This window comes from Podarcis gaigeae (genome assembly GCF_964106915.1).
Source record: "Podarcis gaigeae genome assembly, chromosome: 1".
NCBI classification, from domain to species: domain Eukaryota; kingdom Metazoa; phylum Chordata; class Lepidosauria; order Squamata; family Lacertidae; genus Podarcis; species Podarcis gaigeae.
The window spans coordinates 68647046-68669755 of NC_139678.1; the positions used below are offsets into that span (position 1 = coordinate 68647046).

Consider the following 22710-nt stretch of genomic DNA (forward strand, 5'->3'; position numbering starts at 1 on the left):
AAATTTTACATGTAGTGAATCTATGTGGCTCATGATGATTTGTTTAATGTTACTTTTAATCTCATCTGCTTTATCTTCAAGTGAAACAAATTTCGTCAAGCATGGAAACTTACCCATTGTGACCTGCCAAACTCAAACTCTATTTTTCCCATGAAAGCTTAGACTTTGCCTACACATGTAAATATGTTTTTATCTCTATCTTGTACGTTTAAATTCAACTTATTCTGATTACCAAACATGCCAGTTTGGTATCCATCTGAATTGGCCAAATTATTTGCAAGTCCAGACCTTTTGTTTGAAAGAAATCCATTTACCTCTTGTCTTAACTCAGGCTCCCTGTAGCATATAACCCCTTAAACACCAACAAACATCTGTGTGATGTAATAGGTGTAGATATTCATAACTCATCTCCTAGCGTAAGATTTCTAACGTGTTGAATGACCTGGCTTTGATAAAGGCAACAATTTTCACTGAATTGCTAGTACTTCATGAAGCATTAACCTAGCTCTTTTGCTGCCAATGAATGGTTCATGTTGTAGGAAGCAGTGATAAGCTACATTTTTAACTTGCTGTACTGAGCAATTGTTTATATTGCCACTGCTTAAGAGTACTGAAAAGTACTTGGAGCCATGCATCTGTGACTACCTTTTATTGTGTGCACTTTGCTCCAGACATAGTGTTTGTGCATAGGTTGTCTTTCCTGCTTGAGAACCACTACTTAGCTTCAAATCAAATTGGCACCTTTTTGTGTTACTGCTTCCCATAGCCACCTTTCTTAATAGGTATGTGAAGCCTTCATGTTCATTTCCTCCAGAGGAGGTTGCTGTCCTATCTTAACTAATTCAGGTACTTTTCATGTAACTGAAGAGATAATAGCTTCAGCATTTCTGTAGCATTTCTACTCTACTGTGAAAACTCAAGCACTGACCTGACATTTGAAGGCTAAAGTTTTTTTAATGCTCTTTAAAAAACAATATCCCTAGGGGATATGTTAAATCTAACCGTTTAACTCCCTGATTTCCATCAGAGCCATTGTACAGAGAGAGGTGGTTTAATTCTTCCTACCCCCTACAAACCTAATTGGGGCAGGGCAGGAAATCCTCCTGTAATTACCAAAAGGTAAAAAGCTCCCCTGGGAGCCGATTGGAGCTTCCATCTCAATTACCAACTAGAGTTGGGTGGTGCTCTCTGTCAAGGATTTGTCCAAGAGACAAACGTTGCACATGGATGAGTGGCTGGCAACTTACACTGCTGTCTTTCAGGTCAGGATATTCCCCATCTTGCCTGCTGACAAATGCAGACTGCTACATGGGATGTTTGTTTATATTTATTAACTTCCAATATGCAGAGGCCACATTTCCCCATGGGTGGTTACAAAGCAGCTTACGGAACTATCAATAAAACATTGCTATCAAATAACACAGAGTTTGAAGCAAAACGAAAAACAGTAACAGGTAAAGAGCACAAGTTCCATAAACAGGCATAATGCAACCTACTTAAAATGCCTGCTAGAATAAAAAGGTAAAGGGATCCCTGACCATTAGGTCCAGTCGTGACCAACTCGGGTTGCGGCGCTCATCTCACTTTATTGGCCGAGGGAGCCGGCGTATAGCTTCCGGGTACAGCATGGCCAGCATGACTAAGCTGCTTCTGGCGAACCAGAGCAGCACACGGAAACACCATTTATCTTCCCGCCGGAGCGGTACCTATTTATCTACTTGCACTTTGACGTGCTTTCAACGGGAGTTCACCCCGTCACAGGGATTTGAACCGCCGACCTTCTGATCGGGAAGTCATAGGCTCTTTGGTTTAACCCACAGCGCCACCCACGTCCCTTAGCCCACTAGAATAGGAAGGTATTTATCCAGTGCCTGCAATTCAACAGGGAGGGGCCCCATCAGATCTCACCTGGAAGGGAGTAGAAGAAAAGGATCCCTTTTCCACACAATAGTATCTAACTTTAGCTAGCCTTGTGCTGGGACTTGACAACAATTGTGTTGGGCTCCCCCACCCCCTTTGGGCCAAGTCACAGTGCTGTCAGGTAACTTGTTTTTCTTTGCTATCTGAAATCAAACCATATTGGCAAAGGCACAGTGCTTTGCAAGCACTCATGATCAGATGGCCCATTTGCTTACTTTTAATAATGGACAGATTAGTTCTATGGACTGGCCCTTATTAACAGATAGATGTGTATAAGTGGGCCATTATGGGACATGCATACTGCTGCACCAATCCAAAGCCACAAACTATGATAGACAACTGCTGTTGGATGCACTTTGTTCATGTTTCACAGGTAAATATGCAGACACAACTGTTTGGGGTTGAAGAACCATCAATCTTGCTGAATTGAAAAGATCTTGCATTCTCTTTAGCAAATGTACATTCACTTTCATTTAGTGGTACACTTTGAAGTGCTGGAGTTCATTATGACAGATCCCACAGCATCAACCTTGAGGAGTGAAAAAATGCAGGCACTTCCACACATGCACAAACACAAACCAAAGAACAGTAGTACATTTAACAGCCAATTGGTTATAATCAGCATGCCTACAATCCTGGGAATAATATCCATTGCTTGTAGTAGTGCTGCACAGATTCAATTTTGCATGCACATTGCATCTTAACAAAATATGTTCAGGCAACTGGAATGTAACTTTTAATTAGATGTGCAAGGCAAGTGTTTTAATTTAGAATGCTGGTAAGTAGGAAACCTATTTTTTAAAAAGAAAGTTTTGCCTAACCTCTGCTGGATTAAGTTTCTCGTTCTCTGGCTTCATCTATGACAAACTATCACAAACAAAAGTCTCATCATCACCTCATTCACTTGCCAGTACAAGGAAGTTCTTCAATTAATCTTGAACTCCAGCAAAAACATTGTGGCTCCTACTCAAGGTACTGGAACTGCCTAAACCACCATCCCCCCTCATTGGTTATATTTTTATTTCTTCTCCAATCACTCTTCAGTATTACCACCAACTGGAAACCAGAAATATTCAATGATTTTCCTGCCTCTTCTAGCAGGTGTTCTCTCCTGCAGTTCAGCAGGACAAAGTCCACACATCTGAGGATGTCCAGGGTTTGAACTGGGTGCAACAACTCTGTGCAAAATCCTGCAGAGAAATAAAGACTCAACATAATAGTTAATGCAAAAACTCAGTATGTCTGCAGCATAGTTTCTCTACTGCATGTTATTTCCCCATTTCACTAGTATGTATTTATTTAAGCCTCCTTTTGGTGCATGTACACTTTAGGGTTGCCATATGTCTAGAATTTCCCAGACATATACGGAATACTGCAGTTGGAATCAGTGTCCAGGCAGAAATTGCTGGAATGTCCGGGGAAATCCAGATGTATCTGTGTCAGCAGTGTCGTTATTTTGGCGATTTTACTTAAAAATAGCTCCAATTTTATTTTATTTTTATTTTATTTTGTGATATTGTCACAAAAGCTCAACAACCTTTCTGTCTGGATTTCTGTCTGAAATACGGCAACCCTGATGTACAGTATATACAAGCAATGATTGTATGGGAGAAATGAGGGGTAAGAGAAAAAATGACAAGTAGAGTGTTTGGAATACTAGGCTGGATCAGTCTGTACAAACAGATTTGCTCCCTGTACAAGTGAGCAATCACTAGGCTCCTTAGTTTACTCACTGAAAGCAGCAAACAAAAGGAAATGCTTCTTGTGATCATCAGAACATACGTTATGGGAAAGTGTGTATCTCTTTAACAAGATACTGACTTCCCCCTTGACCAGAAGTCAAACTCAGAAGTGCAGCCCTAATCTAGGGGTTCCCAACATAGTGCCCATGGGCACTGGTATGCCTGCCAGTACCTCCTATGGTGCCTACCAAAGGTCTCACTAAATATCCCCTAAAAATCCACAATGCATGAGAGAGCTCTTCCTGCTCTCTTCTTTGCAGTGCCTCAGTCTCTCCTACACCAAACACCCACAGTTCGTCATATGCCAGGAGAGGAGAGAGAAGAGTGGAGATGCAAAGAGCTGCTCTCTATGAATGAGTGCAGCAGTGCTTTATGTAGGTGCCCCACCACCACCAATTGATTGGGGATGTGCTTGTCCACACCATTCTGTGGCCCTGCCTCTTTTTCTGCTCTTTTGGCTACGTTATGTCACACCTTAGGGAAGCCATTTTGTGTTAATCAGCACAACCCCCCACAGTAGCCATTTTGTGACCTGGCTATGGCATATTCTCAAAACTCCAAATAGCCCCAAAGGTTTGGCAACCCCGCTCTGATTAATCTAAGCAGTAGGACTACTGGGACTAGAGACAGACCCAGTGTTCCCAGTGGTCTAGATCCAATTGTACATAGGTTCTTTTTCAGGTAACTTACTTTTCCTTAAATAATAACAAGTGTGGGGAAGCCACACTTTCTAAAAAGGCAGTGCCCAGGGAGGGGAGACTTATCTCTGCACTCCCCTCCACAATGAGTGAAAAAGGGATCCTTTGGATCCTCTGGTCTGGTTTATGCAGGGTTAAAAGAGAGCATATTCACCTATTTCCGGAGAACAATCCCCCCCCTTTTTTTTTAAACTGATTGCATTGTATTACAGCCTGTGAGAGAACTGCTTAACACGATCAAAGTGACCTCAGCTTGCTGTCTGTGCGGTCTTCTACCAAGTTAATGCAAAAAGACGGGTGGCAAACCAAAACTAGAGACAGCCTAGTTGTAATACTTTTTCCACCCAACATTGCTTTTATGAAGCTGGGAGTATGTTCTGTGCCTTTAATTTTAAAAAATCTGCATAGCTGAGATTAAAGATAAATTTTGTTTTTATTCAGTTTACCAAGTGACTATGATAACAAAACTACATTTGGGATAAATTAAGTAAGTGGAGGGGGTAGAGCAAAGAAAAAAATAGTCACATTTTTAAACTATATTTAGCCCTTTTTATGTTGGAAGAAAGCAAAGCCATTTACAGTATAAAGCTTAATTGGCTCTCCAGGGTACCCGATAAGTTTCCCACTTATCATACAAAGGGGTGAGTTGATGCAGTTAAAATTGTTCATTTGACAGCTGATGTTTAGATCAGCCTTCCTCATCCTGGTGCCCTTCACATATTTTGGAGGGCAGCTGTCATTATCCCTGACCACTGGTTTTGCTGGCTAGGGCTGATGGGAGTTTGGACCCCAAAACATCTGGAGAGTATCAGGTTGGGCATAGCTAGCTCAGGTTAATAAAGCACTGTTGATTTACATGACATGTCCTGGTTTTCGGGTGTAAAAATGGCGTCGGGGAAATGTATGGCAATGTGATGGAAAAAGCAGCTTTTTGAAATACGACAGCCCTAATTTACAAAGGCTTTACAGAACAAAAAACAATACATGTTTCTTTGCTGAGGAACACAATATTTAGGCAAGGAGCGGCAAAAGACAGAGAAAGACGAGCAGCAAGAGCAGCAAGTGATAAGTGCGGAGAATTTAGAAGCTACATGAATTTAGGGCTTATCTCAATGAGGACTAAAAGGTGGAGCAAAGGCTCCGCATCTTGTGTGGTTTTGAGGAAAGATCTGAAGGAAGGAAGAGGAGTGCCACCACACAGGTTTTCGGGGAGGGATGTTCAAGCAAAAGGGGTGATGGAAGGATGTAGTTCCTGGGCTAAAGTGAGTCCCTATAAGAAAGCCATATTAGAGGAGCTCTGTTGGGTTAGATCCAAAGGTCCACCTTGTCCTGTTTCGCACAGCAGCCAACTAAAAATGCCTCTAGGAAACCCCAAAGCAGGACATTAGAAGCAAAATCCCTCTGCTGTTGTAGCTCCCCAGTAATGGTTATTCAGCAGCCTACTGCCTCTGAAACTGAATGTTCCATTTATCCTCCATGACTCGTAGCCATTGGCAGCCTGATCTCCCATGAATTTGCCTCATGCCTTTCTAAAATCATAAACATAAGTCAGTGACCATCAAGACTAGCTTTAGATGGTCATCTTGTGACATTGTTCTATACATATGTGCTGTGTGAAATGTGTTTCCTTTCCTCTGTCCTGAATTTTCCAACATTCAGCTTCATTGCTTCATTGGATTGCCCTAAGTATTATGAAATGGAGGTGGGGCACAACAATTTTCTCTGTACCAGGAATATTTTTTAAAAATGCTTTTTTCACTGAGCCACTTTTTTTGTTAAACTGAAAAGCCCCAAATATGGTAACCCTGGAGAGAAAACGCTCCAGATTCCTAATAATTTTGGTTGCCCTTTTCTGCATCTTTTCTAGTCCTACAATTTCTCCCCCTCCATTATTTTTTTAAAAAGATGGAGCAGCCAGAATTGTACATAATATTATTGTAGCACCCTTACACAAACACTCTCCAACAGTATCTGTACATTGAGGCCCAGGGCAATCAGTCCAGGACAATAGGCAGCAACATTTTATTTACTTATTTATACTTTTGTGATTAGGAAAGTGATGGGAAAACACATAGAAAAGTGTGCAATGAGCTCATGATTATAGGTAAGTGTCAGGTCTGCCTCTAGATCCCAGCTCACAGAGGACCAACGCCCGGTGGATATAATGTACAAAAGTCTTTATTGAAGTTTAGTTTCCATTTCAAAGCTCTGGGCGCGCAGACCCACGTCTTGACGCTAGACCGGCTAAGTCCCCTCTGACTCACTGCTCCACCTACACCAGTTTAAGATTCTAGCCCGGCTCCACCTCCTACGCTGTTCTTTCCTTCGCTGGGTCCTTCTGCCCTCTGGGGTTTCCTCCTTCCTGGACTCCTCTGACGCTGAGCCTCCTGAGTCTTGCCCCTCCCTCCGGCGGGCTTTAGGACCTGGCTCCCTTCCCTTCCCGGGCTCCCCGCTGTGCCGCGCTCCTGTACATTTGAACTTGGCGCGCGCGCCCAGCCGGTGACTTTCCTTCTGACCGTTTCCCCGCTTCCTGATGTGGGCGTTGCCAAACCTGACTCCTCTCCTCCCTCTGGTGGTGAGGACACTGGTCCCGACTCCTGGGACTCCCCCTCCCCACTGCGCTCTGGTGGAGAAGCTGGTCCTGATTTCCAACTGCTGCTCAGGGACTCCCCGCTGGCCCCTTCCTCCTGGGGCTTCCCCCCTGGAACCCCCCTCACTCTGGCCACCGGCGCTCCCTTCTGTGAGTCCTCCGATTCGCTAGAGAGGCTTGTGGAATAACTCTGGCCACTGTCACTGCCTGCGCCCCCCTCGTACTCCTCCTCCTCACTCTCCATTTGCTCCCCCTCCTGTGTCTCTCCTTCTGAACCCCTGACATCCATCCCCCCTCGAAGCCCCCCCTTCCCCCCTCCCCCTCTTCAGGTGCGGGTTCCGGGTGCTCTAGAGTTGTCGGGGTGAGTTCAGGATACAGTTCGTCCCCCGAGGCGTGCAGCCAGCGTGATAAGTCCGGAAAGTCCTCCATGGGCTCGTCGACTGCGATTCCCTCCGCTTCCATCTCCTGGGCGGTGTGTTCGAAATCTGAGGCCGCCCCCAAATCACTCAAAACCCCTTCTCCCCCTGTCGCCTGAGGTGACGCCACTTCCCAGGGTCCCTCCGACATGTCTCTGCGCCATCCCACTTCGGGTTGGTCCTCCCACCAATAAGATCCCCCCGTGCCAAAACCTGAGAGCGAGCCCTCTGGGGAGCTGCCTCCCGGAGCCGAGTCCTCCGCTGACGAGAAACCCCGGAAAGTGCTGGCCGATAGTGTGGGTGTGAACAGACAATCATCGAAAAAGCCCGCCGGCATAGGCTTGTGCGGGAAAAGTGTATGGAATTCTTCCTTGAGCAACTGCTCCTCCAATGCGTAATCCCGCACCCACCTGTTGGCGCTGGCCGGGGTGTCCTCTGTGGCGAGAAGATATTCAATCCCGTCCTCCCCCCACCTTGAGTCTAAAATCTCTGTGGCTTCATTAAGCGTCCCCGCTCTCGGCGACCCTCCTTTTCTGGGTGCTTCCCTGAGCGGGTCTGGTGCTGTCCCTGGTGCCTGAAACCTGTGGGGCCCTTTGTAGGGTGTGAGCACTGATCTATGAAAGACCGGGTGCATTCTGGACCCCTCCGGGAGTGTTAACCGGAAGGCCACTGGGTTGATCTGCGCCTCTACTTGGTAAGGCCCTAGCTGCTTGTGCCCTAGCTTCTTCTTGGCCAACGATCTGGCCGGAACTGCCTGGGCTGCTAACCAGACCCAGTCTCCTACCCGGATGTCTTCCCCAACCCTCCTGTGTCGGTCTGCCTGCACTTTGTAAGCCTGTTTCGCCATCTCTAACTGCCTCCTGAGCTGCTCGTGGATCTCCTGCAACTCCGCTGCCACGGCCTCTGCTCCCTGCGGCTCCCCCTCCCTCACTTTCTCCAAACCCGGGAAGGTTCTGGGATGCCGCCCATTGTTGGCGAAAAACGGTGTCACCCCCGTGGACCCGTGCTTCGTGTTGTTGTAGGCAAACTCGGCCAACGGTAGATAGTCCACCCAGGTCGAGGGCTGCTGGTTCGCGTAGCATCTCAGGTACTGCTGCATGATGGCGTTGACTCTCTCCGCCTGTCCGTTAGTCTGCGGGTGTCGCGCCGACGCCAGGCTGACCTTGACGTTCAGGAAACCCATCAGCTTTTGCCAGAAGTTGGATATGAACTGGCGCCCCCTGTCGGACAGGATGGACCGTGGTAGGCCGTGCACCTTGAACACGTGTTCTATAAACAGCTTGGCGGTCTGCTCGGCTGTGGCCACCTTCGCGCAAGGAATGAAGTGGGTCATCTTGGTGAACAAGTCTACTACCACGAGTACTGCCGTCTTGCCTCTCGAGCTGGGCAGATCCGTGACAAAGTCCAGGGCCACCCTCTCCCACGGTTCGAACGGTGCCTGTAGCGGTTCCAACAGGCCCGCCGGCGGCTGGTGTACTGGTTTGGCCCTTTGGCAGGTGTCGCACCTATTGACGTATTCCGCGACATCCCCCCTCATCTTGGGCCACCAAAGGTCTCTGGCTACTAGGTCCACCGTCTTCTCCTTGCCAAAGTGTCCCGCGCTGGGCGCGTCGTGCAGCTGTTGCAGGACCCTCGCGCGGAGGTTGTCTCCCGGCACGTAGAGGGCTCCTTTGCGGATGAGCAGGCCGTCGCGTATTTGGAAGTCGTCGTCCCTCGCCGTGCCGCTACGCACCTCCTCCATCTTGGATCGCGCGAATAAGTCCGTCTGCAGCGCGCGACGCACCACGTCCAGGTCCACCGTGGCTGACGCGCATGCCCACGCCTTTGGTGCGAAAATATGCTTGGCCGCCGCCGGCGCCTCTTCTTCGAGATACTGCGGTTTCCTGGACAGCGCGTCCGCCATGATGTTGTTGTTTCCAGGGATGTATTCTATTCTGAAGTCGAAATCTGCAAATAACTCCGCCCAGCGGATGTGTCTCTGGTTCAGGAACCTCGCCGTGCGCCAGTACTCCAAGTTCTTATGGTCTGTACGGACCTGCACCGTGTGTTTGGCCCCGACGAGGAAATGCCACCACGCCTTGAAGGCTGCATGTATGGCCAGTAACTCCCTGTCCCAGATGGTGTAGTTCTGCTCCGACTTGCTGAGTTTCCTGGAGTAGAAAGCGCACGGCCTCCAGTCCCCCTGGTGGTCTTGCTGCAACAGGACAGCCCCCACGGCCCTGTCTGACGCGTCCGTCTCCACTCTCATGGGCCTGCTGGGGTTCACGTGTAGCAGGTGTTCCTCGGACACGAAGAGGTGCTTGAGCTTCTGAAAGGACTGCTCTGCCTGCTCCGTCCAGATCAACTTCTTCTTCTTGGAACTGAGGGTGTCAGTGATGGCCGCTGTCTGCATGGCGAAACCTTTGATGAACTTGCGATAAAAGTTGGCAAAGCCGACAAACCTCTGGACTTCCTTTCGATTGCGTGGGCTCTTCCAGTCCAGCACTGCACGTACTTTGGTACTGTCCATGGCGAGTCCCTTGTCGGACAGTTTGTAGCCCAGGAAGTCCACCTCCGTCTTGTCGAACTGGCACTTCTCCAGCTTGGCGTAAAGCCGGTGCTCCCGCAGCCGCTGCAGGACTTCCCTGACATCTCTCTCGTGAGCCTCCGGCGACTCTGAGAAGATGAGGATGTCGTCCAGGAAGCAGACGCACTTCTTGTAGAGAAGACCCGCCAAGACATGATGCATGAATGCTTGAAAACAGTGGGAGCCATTTTGTAATCCAAAAGGCATAACTCTATATTCATAGGTGCCCAGCGGCGTAAACATGGCCGTTTTCCACTCGTCACCTTCCCGCACGCGAATGAGATTGTACGCTCCGCGCAGATCCAACTTGGTAAAAATGCGGCCCTTCCGCACCGTCGCCAGCAGGTCATCGATCTTGGGCATAGGGAAGGCTGAGGGCTTGGTTTTCGAATTTAAGACGCGGAAGTCCACGACCAGCCTCTTCCCGCTTCTTTACAAAGAATACAGGGCTGCCCCCCACCGCCTTGGACTCTCGGATGAATCTCCGCTTCAAGTTGTGATCTATGAACTCCCTGAGCTCCTGCAATTCATCCTCAGACATGGAATACAGTTTCCCCGTCGGGAGCGTCGCCCCCGGCAGGAGGTCAATCTTGCAGTCGTAGGGTCTGTGGGGAGGCAGCTTGTCCGCTTCTTTCTCGCAGAAGACCTCCAAAAACTCTTTGTACTTGTTAGGTACCGCTTGCAACATGCCCAAGTTCAGCTGTGGTCCATCCTCGTGCCCCTCATCTTCCAAGTCAGCCAGGATGCAGTGTTCTGCGCAGTAGGAGGAGCCGAAGGTCAGTTGCCGCTGGTACCAAGCTAATGCTGGGCTGTGCCTATCCAGCCAACTCATTCCCAACACTATGGGCGTGTCTGACAGGCGGGTGACGTTGAAGCTGATGACTTCGCGGTGATTACCAATGCGCATCACCATTGGCGGCGTCTGCTGTAGCACTTGCCCTCCCAGTAGCTCCCTGCCGTCCACCGTGACGACGTTCAGAGGTACCGTCGCTGGCAGAAGGGCTATGCCATGTTGCTGGATGAACTCCATGCCTATAAAATCTGCATTGCTCCCAGAGTCAATGGTAATGGGGATTTCCACAGTGAGCCCATTGGGAAGGTGAAGGGATGCGGTGAGCTGCACTACTGGTGTGGGTAGGAGGGGGTCTGTGGGCTGTAACATTACTGGGGATTGCTTCACTGACTTGTCTGGCTGGCCCCCAGTGACTCCATTTCCAGCCAGACAGTGGAGTTTTCCTGCTGTGATTCACTCTGCTGAACTGCTTCTGTTACTGTCGCTGCGGCTGCAGTGTGCTTGTGAAACCGCTGGGGACACTCTTTCGCCATGTGCTGAGCACTGTCGCAGATGTAGCACTTCCTGGTCCCTCTAGGAGGCTTCATTTTGACTGCTCCCGGCGTTAGGGCTCCGGCTGTGGACTGAGCCTTAGCACCACCTATCTCCATCGGCTCCTCTCCCCCTCCCAGCGGAGGCATGGATCGAGCGCGCGCCACTTCCTTGGGAAAGGGGGGCGGTCCTCTCGCTGTCGTGCGTCCCCAATGCCCTTCCTCCTTGTCCCAAGGGCGTCCTTCCAGCCTAACCCCAATCGTGAGTGCCCTCTCCACAACGTCTTTGGTGGTTTGGGGTCTCTCTCCCCTTGCAATTTCGTCTTTCACAGCTCCGTTCAGCCCCTCCCAGAACAGGTCTCTGACGGCAGACGATTCTCTCTCCCAGCTCAGTACATTCACCAATGCAAAAAGGCGTGAATGATATTGCCTTACAGTGGCTCTGCCTTGTCTTAGTCCGTGAATCTCTCTCCTAGCGATATCCACATCAATCTCAGACAAAAAACACGCATCCATCACTTTAAGGAAGGCAACCGCATTTTGGAGGGCTGGATCCTTATCTCTCCAGAGATTGCGCAGCCAGGATTTAGCCTCTCCCCGCAAATGCGATACTATAAATCCCACTTTCTCTTCCTCTCTTCTAAAGTCGTTCTCCAGTAGTTGCAGTGCATATACTACATCTGCTCTGAAGTTAGGATACTGCTGCAGGTTCCCATCGAAATGCGACACAAGGCTCCCTCCTCTGTTCCCCAGCCCAATCCCCTCTGGTCTGGCGGCCGGTAGCCCTTGTGCAGTCAGCACTTCTAACCTGGTTCGCAGATCCTGGCAGGTAGCAGCTGCTTCCTGTTCCTTCTTTCTGGACGCCAAAATCTCTGCGTTCAGCTGCGTCACGGCGTTTTGCAAACTTGCTACCTTCTCTTCGGTAGTCATCTTTCAGGTATTCGTGAGCTCGCGAAGTACCAATCTTCACCCCTCACTGCTTTCCCGCACGTCACGAGGTGATAAAATTGGTGGAGTCGGAGAGAGGGGACTTACTGTCAGGTCTGCCTCTAGATCCCAGCTCACAGAGGACCAACGCCCGGTGGATATAATGTACAAAAGTCTTTATTGAAGTTTAGTTTCCATTTCAAAGCTCTGGGCGCGCAGACCCACGTCTTGACGCTAGACCAGCTAAGTCCCCTCTGACTCACTGCTCCACCCACACCAGTTTAAGATTCTAGCCCGGCTCCACCTCCTACGCTGTTCTTTCCTTCGCTGGGTCCTTCTGCCCTCTGGGGTTTCCTCCTTCCTGGACTCCTCTGACGCTGAGCCTCCTGAGTCTTGCCCCTCCCCCCGGTGGGCTTTAGGACCTGGCTCCCTTCCCGGGCTCCCCGCTGTGCCGCGCTCCTGTACATTTGAACTTGGCGCGCGCGCCCAGCCGGTAACTTTCCTTCTGACCGTTTCCCCGCTTCCTGATGTGGGCGTTGCCAAACCTGACTCCTCTCCTCCCTCTGGTGGTGAGGACACTGGTCCCGACTCCTGGGACTCCCCCTCCCCACTGCGCTCTGGTGGAGAAGCTGGTCCTGATTTCCAACTGCTGCTCAGGGACTCCCCGCTGGCCCCTTCCTCCTGGGGCTTCCCCCCTGGAACCCCCCTCACTCTGGCCACCGGCGCTCCCTTCTGTGAGTCCTCCGATTCGCTAGAGAGGCTTGTGGAATAACTCTGGCCACTGTCACTGCCTGCGCCCCCCTCGTACTCCTCCTCCTCACTCTCCATTTGCTCCCCCTCCTGTGTCTCTCCTTCTGAACCCCTGACAGTAAGACATAAGCAAGCAAGGATAAATGTTCACTGTCGTATAAACTCCCCACAAACAAATCCGAATGAATGTTCAGTAAAGACTGGATGTAATCCAACATATTCATTAAACGCTGTGCAAACTAATCTGGATGCTTAGTAAATAGGTCGCCTGGAAGAGCCCAGAGATTCTCTCACACTGATGGCAATGAACTTGGCCAAAGAAGAGGGTGAGCACTTGCCAGTCAAGGCACAACACAAAGTTGTCTCACAGACAGCTCACAGAGGAATTTGCTCATCTCTCAGCAGCTGCTCACAGATCCTCCTCCTCTACACTCTCTTTGTTCTTTCCACTTCTCTCTCACATTACTGCTACTTCATTTTTTTATCAATTTCTCCTTCAAAGATCTGTAACTACAAAGTTCAAACTAAAAGCCCACAACAGTTGACTAGCTTGGATTTCAAGGATTCCTAATGGATTATTTTAGGAGAAAAATGATTAAAGGAGCAAAAAGCTCTTTGAAGAGCTGAACTCTTATGTGTCTTGATTTTCCTGGGCATGAAATTTTGCTCCCATTTTTATTTTCACAGAGGAGCCAATTTTCTGTTACCTAGTAGGGAGAGGAAGGATGGAAAGAGGTAGACAGTTAGTGTTGTCAGAGGATACATGAAAAGCAGAAGTAATGAGATGTGCCTTTCCATCAGTTTATTTCCTGTCTTGAATATGCCAGTAAACATATTAATTTATTACCTGTCAGATCCTCTGCACAGATAGCTCACTGTGAAGTTGGAGGTTAGGAGATGTCAGAGACTATAAAAGCCCTACCTGTCAGTGCTCTTGGCCTTTTCTTCATTGTCAACACCAGGGACTGAAAAACAAACTTGCTCTCCTTCCTGAAACATAGGCAAAAAACAAGAAATAAGAGCTGCTTTATAAATAAAGGATTGCTTCCACTTCATAGCAATTACTTAAGGTCTTGTTGACATGGCTGAAACCAGTGTGGGGCTGATTCAGAGGGATTACATTGAAAATGTGAGTTTTACCACCTCCTTAAAAAAAGAAAGTACTCCTGAATTAACAGCGACCTGTGCTTATGCAGTTATTTCAAAGGTTGTCTCCCCACCCGCAAGGTTCTTTGGATGGTATTTTACTCCCCACTTCCTGGTGAGTTTTTACAAATAGAACAATTCTGGAAGGAAGTCTTGAAAGATATATCTCAGATTACAGGTCATACCCTGGTCTTAGCCTTACTTATTCTATATACTTCAGATATGGACCAGTTAAGAAGTAAGGAATTGATAAAACGTTTATTAACAGCAGCTAGAATGGTCACAACCAGAACCTGAAAAACATTGCAAACAGTCACAATGGGAAAGTTGTTGCAAAAACTGAAGGTGGCAAGGAGACAGAAAAAACAAGATAATTTTTACATTGTATGGTATGATTTTATTAAATATATAAATGAAACAACACATAGACAAGGAATACCGTAGAAATGGTGTAGATATTATGTATTATGAAATAAGATGTATGTATTTACCTCCCTAGTGACCCATTTGTTAGTCTTGTCATGTTTTATTATTTATGTTTGCACAAAGAAATTATGATAATTGTTTTGTGAATGCTTTGTTACTGATTTTGTAACAGAAAATCAATTTTAAAAAAGGGAAAACTAGTGAGAGTGCACCTCACAAACTGGTTATGGGTCCCTCATGATTTAAAGGAATAATTTTGAATTGGCTGATGGGCTGCCCCTGCTATAGACAATATATTATGACCATTGGCCATGTGGCTGGGGCTGATGGGAAATTAAAGGCACCATTGGGGCTACCTAGATATAAAAGCAGGGGTTTCAGTCAGGAATCTTTCCGACCTCTATGTAGAGGTATTGCAGATAGAAGTTGTGATATTTGCTCTACCACTGAGCTACAAGTAGCCCTTCCTCACATGGAGCCTTCATATGGAAGAGGAAGAAACAAAGCTACTAGGGGCCATTTTGTGTGAGCTAGGCATGTCAAATCAGCTGGAGAGATCAATCTCATTTTTAATATTGATTAAAACAGGGGGAGCTCTGGCTTATTTACAATTCTGACAGAGAGGCATATAATTTAATTCTGCTAATTATCAAATATAAGAAAATAGATCATTCTCAAAGTATCTCACAGGTTAATCAGATCACTGATATCTACATAATTGCCTCATACCCATCTTGTGTTGTTTTTCTGAGCGAATCCCACGTTAGCACACCCTTCCCCTAACCTTTAATGTTTTTAAAGAATGTAATAGTTAAGCAAGAATAGTTGGTGGTTGCAAGTTGCTGTTGGATACCTAAAAATACCTCCTAGAAGGAGTGCCCTGTGCATGTAAATCAAAAGCTCTTTTGTCTAGTTGCAATTCCATGACAATAAGCTTGTCACAATAGAACAGGAGGCTGCCAAGAGACAAATAATTAGAGCCCTCTCTCAGGAATTTAAAAATATGATTAAAGTGAACCCTACATGCACCATTTCATTTAAAAATTCCAAATGTTATAAATTACCCAATTTCTAACTCCTGTCAGTTTATTTTTGAGTTTTACATGCTGAGCAAATTAATCAGTCAGATTGCCAAAGCTAATTCAGTTATGACAGCATGCGCGGGCATATTTGGTAAATTTATTCACATCTTGGCTGCCTCTTTCAAAAATGGGTTGAATCCCACAGCAGAAGATAAACAGATCTTTCCTCCGACGGTAGGAGGTAGGCATGAATGCTACCCACACAAAATGATTTGCCTGTTTTATTCCATTTCTAGACTCACATGATACAAAGCTATTCCATCCACTGAATAAAAAGGTTCAGTGCAAAACACTTCTAGTATTTTGGCATGTCAAGTAAGGAGCATATCCTTCAATTGTCTGCATTAAATTTAGCTATTGGCCAAACATCTTCCAATACTAAGGGGCTAAGTGACATGTAGTTACATATTGTTGCTAAATTCTCCATGTGTGCCTCTCTGCCAGGCAGAGTGAGAAAGTCTTGGGTTTCTAATTTAGGAACTATTGCTTCTTGTTATGTACTACCAGTAACTATAGAGATACATAGAGCCTTGTCCATTTCGCCACTAAGACCAGATGCTGAAATTAGAAACAACACTTTGCTTTTTATTTCATTTTTTGTCCTTTATGTGTGTTAAATAATAAAACTAAATGTCACACTAAATGCCTTGGACTGTTACACCAGGGCTCCATTTATGTTCTCATAACGCTCTGTACTAATAAGTAAAACTTCTGAGTTCAGTGGGGCTTCCTCACAAGAAAGTACATACAGAAATGGAACATTAATGCCTAAAATCTAAGGAAGTTGTCCTGCGCCAAAGAATAATCCACTTCTCTCTAGGAGGGGAAGAAAAAGCAAATCCACAATTCCAGTTTATCACAGTTTATCACAATTTAATAAATTTTGGCCCAAGCTCAAGGTTCTCTTTGTTACTTGTGTGCATATGGCACATTACTTTGTCTTTAAAAAAAAAAAGTGAAATTGATCTATAATTAAGTATATTAATTTGCTGTTTTGTGGAGCATCCCAAGAGGCAGGTGCAGTGGTGATACACCAAGGTTTTTTGGGTTTTTTTACAAAGCATTTTGAAAGGAAAAGTTGAAGATGAATGACTGTTAGCTTGATACTTAACAGGCTGTTATTTCCACTAGTCCAATATACTACCACCCGAAATTCATATTTGAAACATGCTTATTCTTGCACATTTGCTTAGTTCATTTATATAAAAAAGAAAAACTAGTCCTGAGCTGTAATCCTGAGCTCTTTGTAGCACTGTTTCATTCTGTACAAGTTTACATGGGGCCATTTCCATCTTGTGACATATGGAACACAGTACTGGTGTTTTCCCCTCTGATCTCAATGGAAGTAAATTCCAAGTTGTTTACTGTTGGTTTTTGTTCTAAGGTGCTTTCAAAGCTCTTCTCTTCCCTTAGCATACATGTGTTTGGTAAGTTAAAAATAGTTTACTTACAAACTCTTCAAAGGTCAGATTTATGTGTTTTTCCATACAGCAATAAGAAAACACGGGCAGCAAAACTTAGGTTCCATAGTGGTGAATGTTTCTAAATTATTTGTATAGAAACACAACTACAGCTTGCATAAGCCATGTAGTCAGAGCTTGGAGCAACTGGTTCAGATCTCTTTGCTTGCCAGAGTTCACATGGTGGTATGAAAGAGCAAGGAGTTTTATAATCTTTCCTTGCAAGGTGAGGGAGAGTGACCCAGCTAAGCCTGGCAGGACATTTTACTCTATGGTCTTAACCCCTTCATGCATTAATTATAGGAGCCTGCTTATCCCACACTTACCGCAAATCTCTGTGGAGTTCCATCTTCATTTCTTAATACTGTTATGTGCTCATTGCTTTCATTGATACACAAGAAATAGTTCTTTATTTTCACCTGACACTAAGAAGAGAAGGGAAGAAGAAATGCTGACGCAAAGTTTAACTTCATTTGGGGCTGCTTATTCAGAAATACAATGGGGGGGGGGAGTTTTAGACTACCAGGAAGACACAAAAGACATCCTGCATCTCAATTACTTATTTGTTTTCCTTCAGAAATGTCGTAGTGTGAATCCAGTGGATTTCCACTTGTACAACAGGATATCACCATCTTCTCTGCACCACATACACCCCCAAAATCTGCTTAGGAGGGTCTCCCAAAGGTGCACGGGGGATGAAGGGAAGGAGGAGAGGAAGATGGCATCCCATTCCACTCAGATGCATACAGTGATGATTCCATAGCTAGGACTGACTGTTCAAGGAGAGGTCTGGAAACTGGAGAAGCTAGAGGCTGAAGTGCGTAAGCTTCAGCTCTGTTGACCAGGCAACAGTGAAATCAGAAGGCCAGGCTCTGGCAGTTAGCTATACCAGGGTTCTGCGATGTAAGCACACACAAGGTCAAACAAGACGTGACTTTAAACACAGGATTAGAAAACACACTTATACAGGCTTTGTGTCTCTGCTAGCAAAAGAAAACCCTGCTGTTGAGGGCTCCCTCATTTTCGTCAAGGCTGTGATAGGGGTTAATCTGTTTCCTTGCATCACTTCCACTCCACCCCAGCTGCTATTTGCCAGAGGACAGAGGGGAAAGGGATAAACTCCCCTCATCCTGAGCCACAGTTTAAATTCAGGCTGGGGCTGTGCGGGGTCAGGACCTTGCAGTTGCTTTTTCTAGATAAAGAGCCAGTCCAAGTTCTTTTTTTGAACATATATTTAAGGTTGTGTCTTGCCCCCAGTAGCTCACTGGATCAGTTATCTCAAGCCATGAGGGCTTCCAGAACAAAGCCCAGAGTCATTGACAGAGCCATTCAGATTTCATAATGTATCAAAGTGGTACATACAGCTTTGTTTTGCCTTCTTGATTTTTCTTCCTCTTGGGATTGCCAGAGGTCTGCCATGGCACTATATTTCTTCATCCACATCTCACACTGTTTTTCCTTCTCTTCTATGTCCCGTTCTAGCAAGCGCTTCCCCCTTTCCGACTCGTAATGAAGCAAGGTTGCTTTCTCTAAAGCTTCTTCAGCAGCTTCTGTTCTACATCTTTGAGAGATTTCACTGGAATAGGTGGAGGGGAAAATGTTTATTTAGGGGTATAGGCTTTCCCATCCTAAAGGCTTCAACTAGATAATGAAATGAAATGAATGAAATGAAATTGTGATAGCAGAATAATACTTCTTTGAATTCAATTAAATTTGTTTCTCAACTTAACTCTAAACTCCAGACTATTGTAAACAGGCAGATCAAATGACATTTCCAAAAGGTTTTCAGGCTTGGAGAATGTATGAATGTCACTGCTGAATGAACCTCATGGTGTTGTTAAGAAGCTGCTCTCAGCAGATTTTAAGAGATCCTAAAGGTAAAGGTAAAGGGACCCCTGGGTAAAGGGTCCAGTCGTGGCTGACTCTGGGGTTGCGGCTCTCATCTCGCTTTACTGGCCGAGGGAGCTGGCGTACAGCTTCCGGGTCATGTGGCCAGCATGACTAAGCCACTTCTGGCGAACTAGAGCAGCGCACAGAAACGCTGTTTACCTTCCCGCTGGAGCGGTACCTATTTATATACTTACACTTTGATGTGCTTTCAAACTGCTAGCTTGGCAGGAGCAGGGACTGAGTAACGGGAGCTCACCCCGTCGCGGGGATTCGAACTGCCAACCTTCTGATCGGCAAGTTCTAGGCTCTGTGGCTTAACCCACAGTGCCACCCGCATCCCTTTAAGAGATCATAGTGAGGCTTATATTTGGAGTGTTTAAACCAGGAGTGGGGAACTTGTGGCCTGTAGCAATTGGCAGAGTGTGGGAGGTTGGAGTGGTGTTGGTTACTTGGGTTCTCAATGCATAGATCACTGTTGGTAACTGACAGGGACTCTGACAAGGCCAGGATGGTGTGGGTGTAGCAGCTGAACCCAAACAAACATTGCACTGTGCAGACCTCCTCACTGCCTCCCTCTCCCTCTCTTGGTTACTGGAAGCAACCTCTGCATTGGGAAGTCAGGTAAGCAATACTGTCCCAATTCTCTACACCCCCACTGGCTGCTACTGCTTATGGCCCCTTCAGATGTTTTTGGACTACAACTCCCAATATCCCTGACCATTGGCCATGATGGCTTGGGCTGATGGGAGTTGGACTTCAACAAGCACACACCCAGAGGGCTACAGGTGTGCCACCCTTGGTTTAAAGCTATATACTTTACTATATTTATTCCAATTTTAAGACAACTAAGGATGATGGGGATGAATATTTCACAAAATGAGAGGTAGCATATGACACAGACCCTACAAAATGGGGTTTGGTATATAATTAAATGAATAAGCAAAATAAAAAATCATACACCATTGTTAAGATTGGGAACATCTCTGTGCAATAGACAAATATATCAGGAAAGGAGCAACTGTTTTCTGGGATGGGAAAGTTGTGTCTAAATTAAAACCTTACCTTTCTTTACACTTCAAATTCTCTTCTAGTGTTCCTTTCAGTTTCTGCTTTAGTTCATTCCTTTCATGCTCTAAATATCGTTTTTCCTCACAGATGACTTCCCTCTCCATTGTTATTCTCTCTAGTTTCATCTGACTTTCAAAGTGGCTCTTTTCCACTTGTGCTAACAGCTGCTGCATTTCGGTTAACTGAAAGAAACAAATCAGAAAAACATGTTTTCCCCTCTCTAAGGCAGAAAGTTGCCGTGACAGCCAACCCGTAGAGGTTTTAACACCTATAAAAACAAAGGCAAAGAAAGAGTTTGAAGGAAGAAAAATAGCATGGAAGCCACTGCCTGAGGCGAATGATTCACATTGCTCCATGGGAAGTTTGGCCCTGTGCAGTATGAGATTTATTCTACTACATCGCTGTAGGCCAGTCTTTCTCAGCCTTGGGTCCCCAGATGTTGTTGGACTACAACTCTCACCATTCCTAGCTAGCAGGACCAGTGATCAGGAATGATGCAAGCTGTAGCATAACATCATCTGGGGACCCAAGGCTGAGAAAGGATGACATAGGCAAAGGAGATATTTTGATAGGCTTGCTCTTATACATTGTACCATGACAGATATGGAATCCCGACAACTGGTAGTTAACTCCTCAGGGTACAAACTCATACCTTTCTCTTCAGCTGCTGAGTTTCTTCTTTTAAGCTGATGTTCTCCAGCTGAACTGCTTCTTGCTGCTCCCGACACAGCTTTTCCTGGGCTTCAGCCTCCGCTTGGCCTTTCTCAGCTTCTGCCTGCGCCAGAGAGGCCTCCTCCACAAGCTTGGAGTATTTTGTCGCTGTCTGCTGAGAGGCATTCAGCTTCTGCTTCAGCTGAAGAGCAAAAGAACATGTGAATACAGTATTAGAAATTATTCCACAGTCATTGATAAAACTCATTCACCTTTGAGAATGGCCCCTCTAATATATCATGGGTGGGGGAGAGAGGGAATTGTTGCTACGTGCTATCTGATGTCAGCAACACTTTACAGAGTGCAAGAAAATAGGTCAATGCCCTGAGGAGATTACAATCTAAAATTTATCACAGGGGGGAAACAAAGAAGCCATTTCAGTTTTCATTTGCATGTGCTTAGATCAAATTTCACATTCAGGAGGATATGGGATCTAGGGAGTGTGCCAAAAGCTTTCCAGAAAAGTTTGGATCTGCCGAACTATTCACACCATATATTGAAAGAACTCTTATACCACTTTGACAGTCATAGCTTTCCCCAAAGAATTTTGGGAACTGTTGTTTGTTAAGGGTGCTGGGAGCAGGAGCTCTGTGAAGGGTCTCCTCACAACTCTCACAAGGGGCTTATGATTTAAAGCCTCCTGCAGTTTTTCAACATATATAGATATGTATTTTTAAAATATGTCAACTTTTTATTCCTTTCATTTTTGCTTAAAAGTTTTTAGTATTGTCACAATGCAGAAACATCCACAGAAATTAAACCTGTTTTGTTTTTGTTTTTTTACAGCCCCTCATTCTTTTAGTGCCTGATCATAGCAAACCTGCTATGAGTTGTTAGCAACAAATTCTCTGCCAGTAGGTTTTCTCGCCTGATTTATTTTCACTTTGTTTCTCCTTACACTGAGAAAAGCGTAATGTTCTACAAAGGGCAGAAACTTTGGCAGACCTTGAATATAGCTTTCCTGCCAAAATATTGAATCTGACCCAGCCAGACATAAACTACCCATACAATATTCATCAGTAACGTTCACACTGGCAACCTCTCTGTAATCAAAGAAGAGGAATCAGGGTTTCCTTTTCAAAAAACATAAGCAGTTCATAATGCTTCTTCACAATATTCTTCTTTCTCTCTGATGAAAAAGATTACTTTAAAGTTAACATAGATCAATATTTTAAGTCAAATGGAAAACTGCATTTTTGTGATTTGTGTGGTGGCAAGCCCTTTTTACTCAATAAGTTGAGCAATTAACCTCCATAATACCAGTCACGTCCCACTGGTTTCAAATCTTCTTTTCTGTATTCGTATCTTAATTCATAAAAAAGAGGGGGGGGGGGAGAACTGAGACTGCAAGCCTATGGATGGGCCTTTGGCCTGATTCAGCAGGCTCTTCTTATAAATGCTTACCTGGAAGTAATCTCATTAAGCTTAATGGGATGCACTTCTGAGTGGGCATGTGTAGGATGGCTCCGCTAAAAGACTTGGATTAAATGCTTTATCCTGGATATTGGGATTCTGATGTCTGTATCTCAGAGTCAAGCTCATTTTGAGAGGATTAAGGACAAAAGCTGATGCTCAATGACTCAAGTTCACCATACACACATACTTGCACAACTAGTGGCCTAGTTGGTGGATAGAAATTTACACGCGGGGGGCACTGTGGGTTAAACCACTGAGCCTAGGACTTGCCGATCAGAAGGTCGGTGGTTCGAATCCCCGCGATGGGGTGAGCTCCCGTTGCTCGGTCCCTGCTCCTGCCAACCTAGCAGTTCAAAAGCAGGTCAAAGTGCAAGTAGATAAATACCAGTAGGTACCGCTCTGGCGGGAAGGTAAATGGTGTTTCCGTGTGCTGCTCTGATTTGCCAGAAGCGGCTTAGTCATGCTGGCCACATGACCCGGAAGCTGTACGCCAGCTCCCTCGGCCAATAAAGCGAGATGAGCGCTGCAACCCCAGACTGGACCTAGTGGTCAGGGGTCCCTTTACCTTATACCTGCAAG

At 46.0% G+C, this 22710-nt stretch overlaps 1 protein-coding gene across 1 annotated transcript in view; it reads right to left on the reverse strand.

The window, feature by feature from the left end:
* Positions 1-22710, reverse strand: part of LOC310838320 (uncharacterized protein) — a gene marked incomplete at its 5' end in the record, with an annotated part of 25741 nt that continues 3031 nt past the window's right edge. Inside the window, 7 exons of the mRNA XM_083725505.1 lie at positions 1-1304; positions 2971-3110; positions 13855-13922; positions 17373-17471; positions 18409-18622; positions 19999-20186; positions 20657-20857. Coding sequence (XP_083581631.1) covers positions 1264-1304; positions 2971-3110; positions 13855-13922; positions 17373-17471; positions 18409-18622; positions 19999-20186; positions 20657-20857 — 951 coding nt within the window. The 3' untranslated portion in view covers positions 1-1263. The remainder of the gene's footprint in view (positions 1305-2970; positions 3111-13854; positions 13923-17372; positions 17472-18408; positions 18623-19998; positions 20187-20656; positions 20858-22710) is intronic.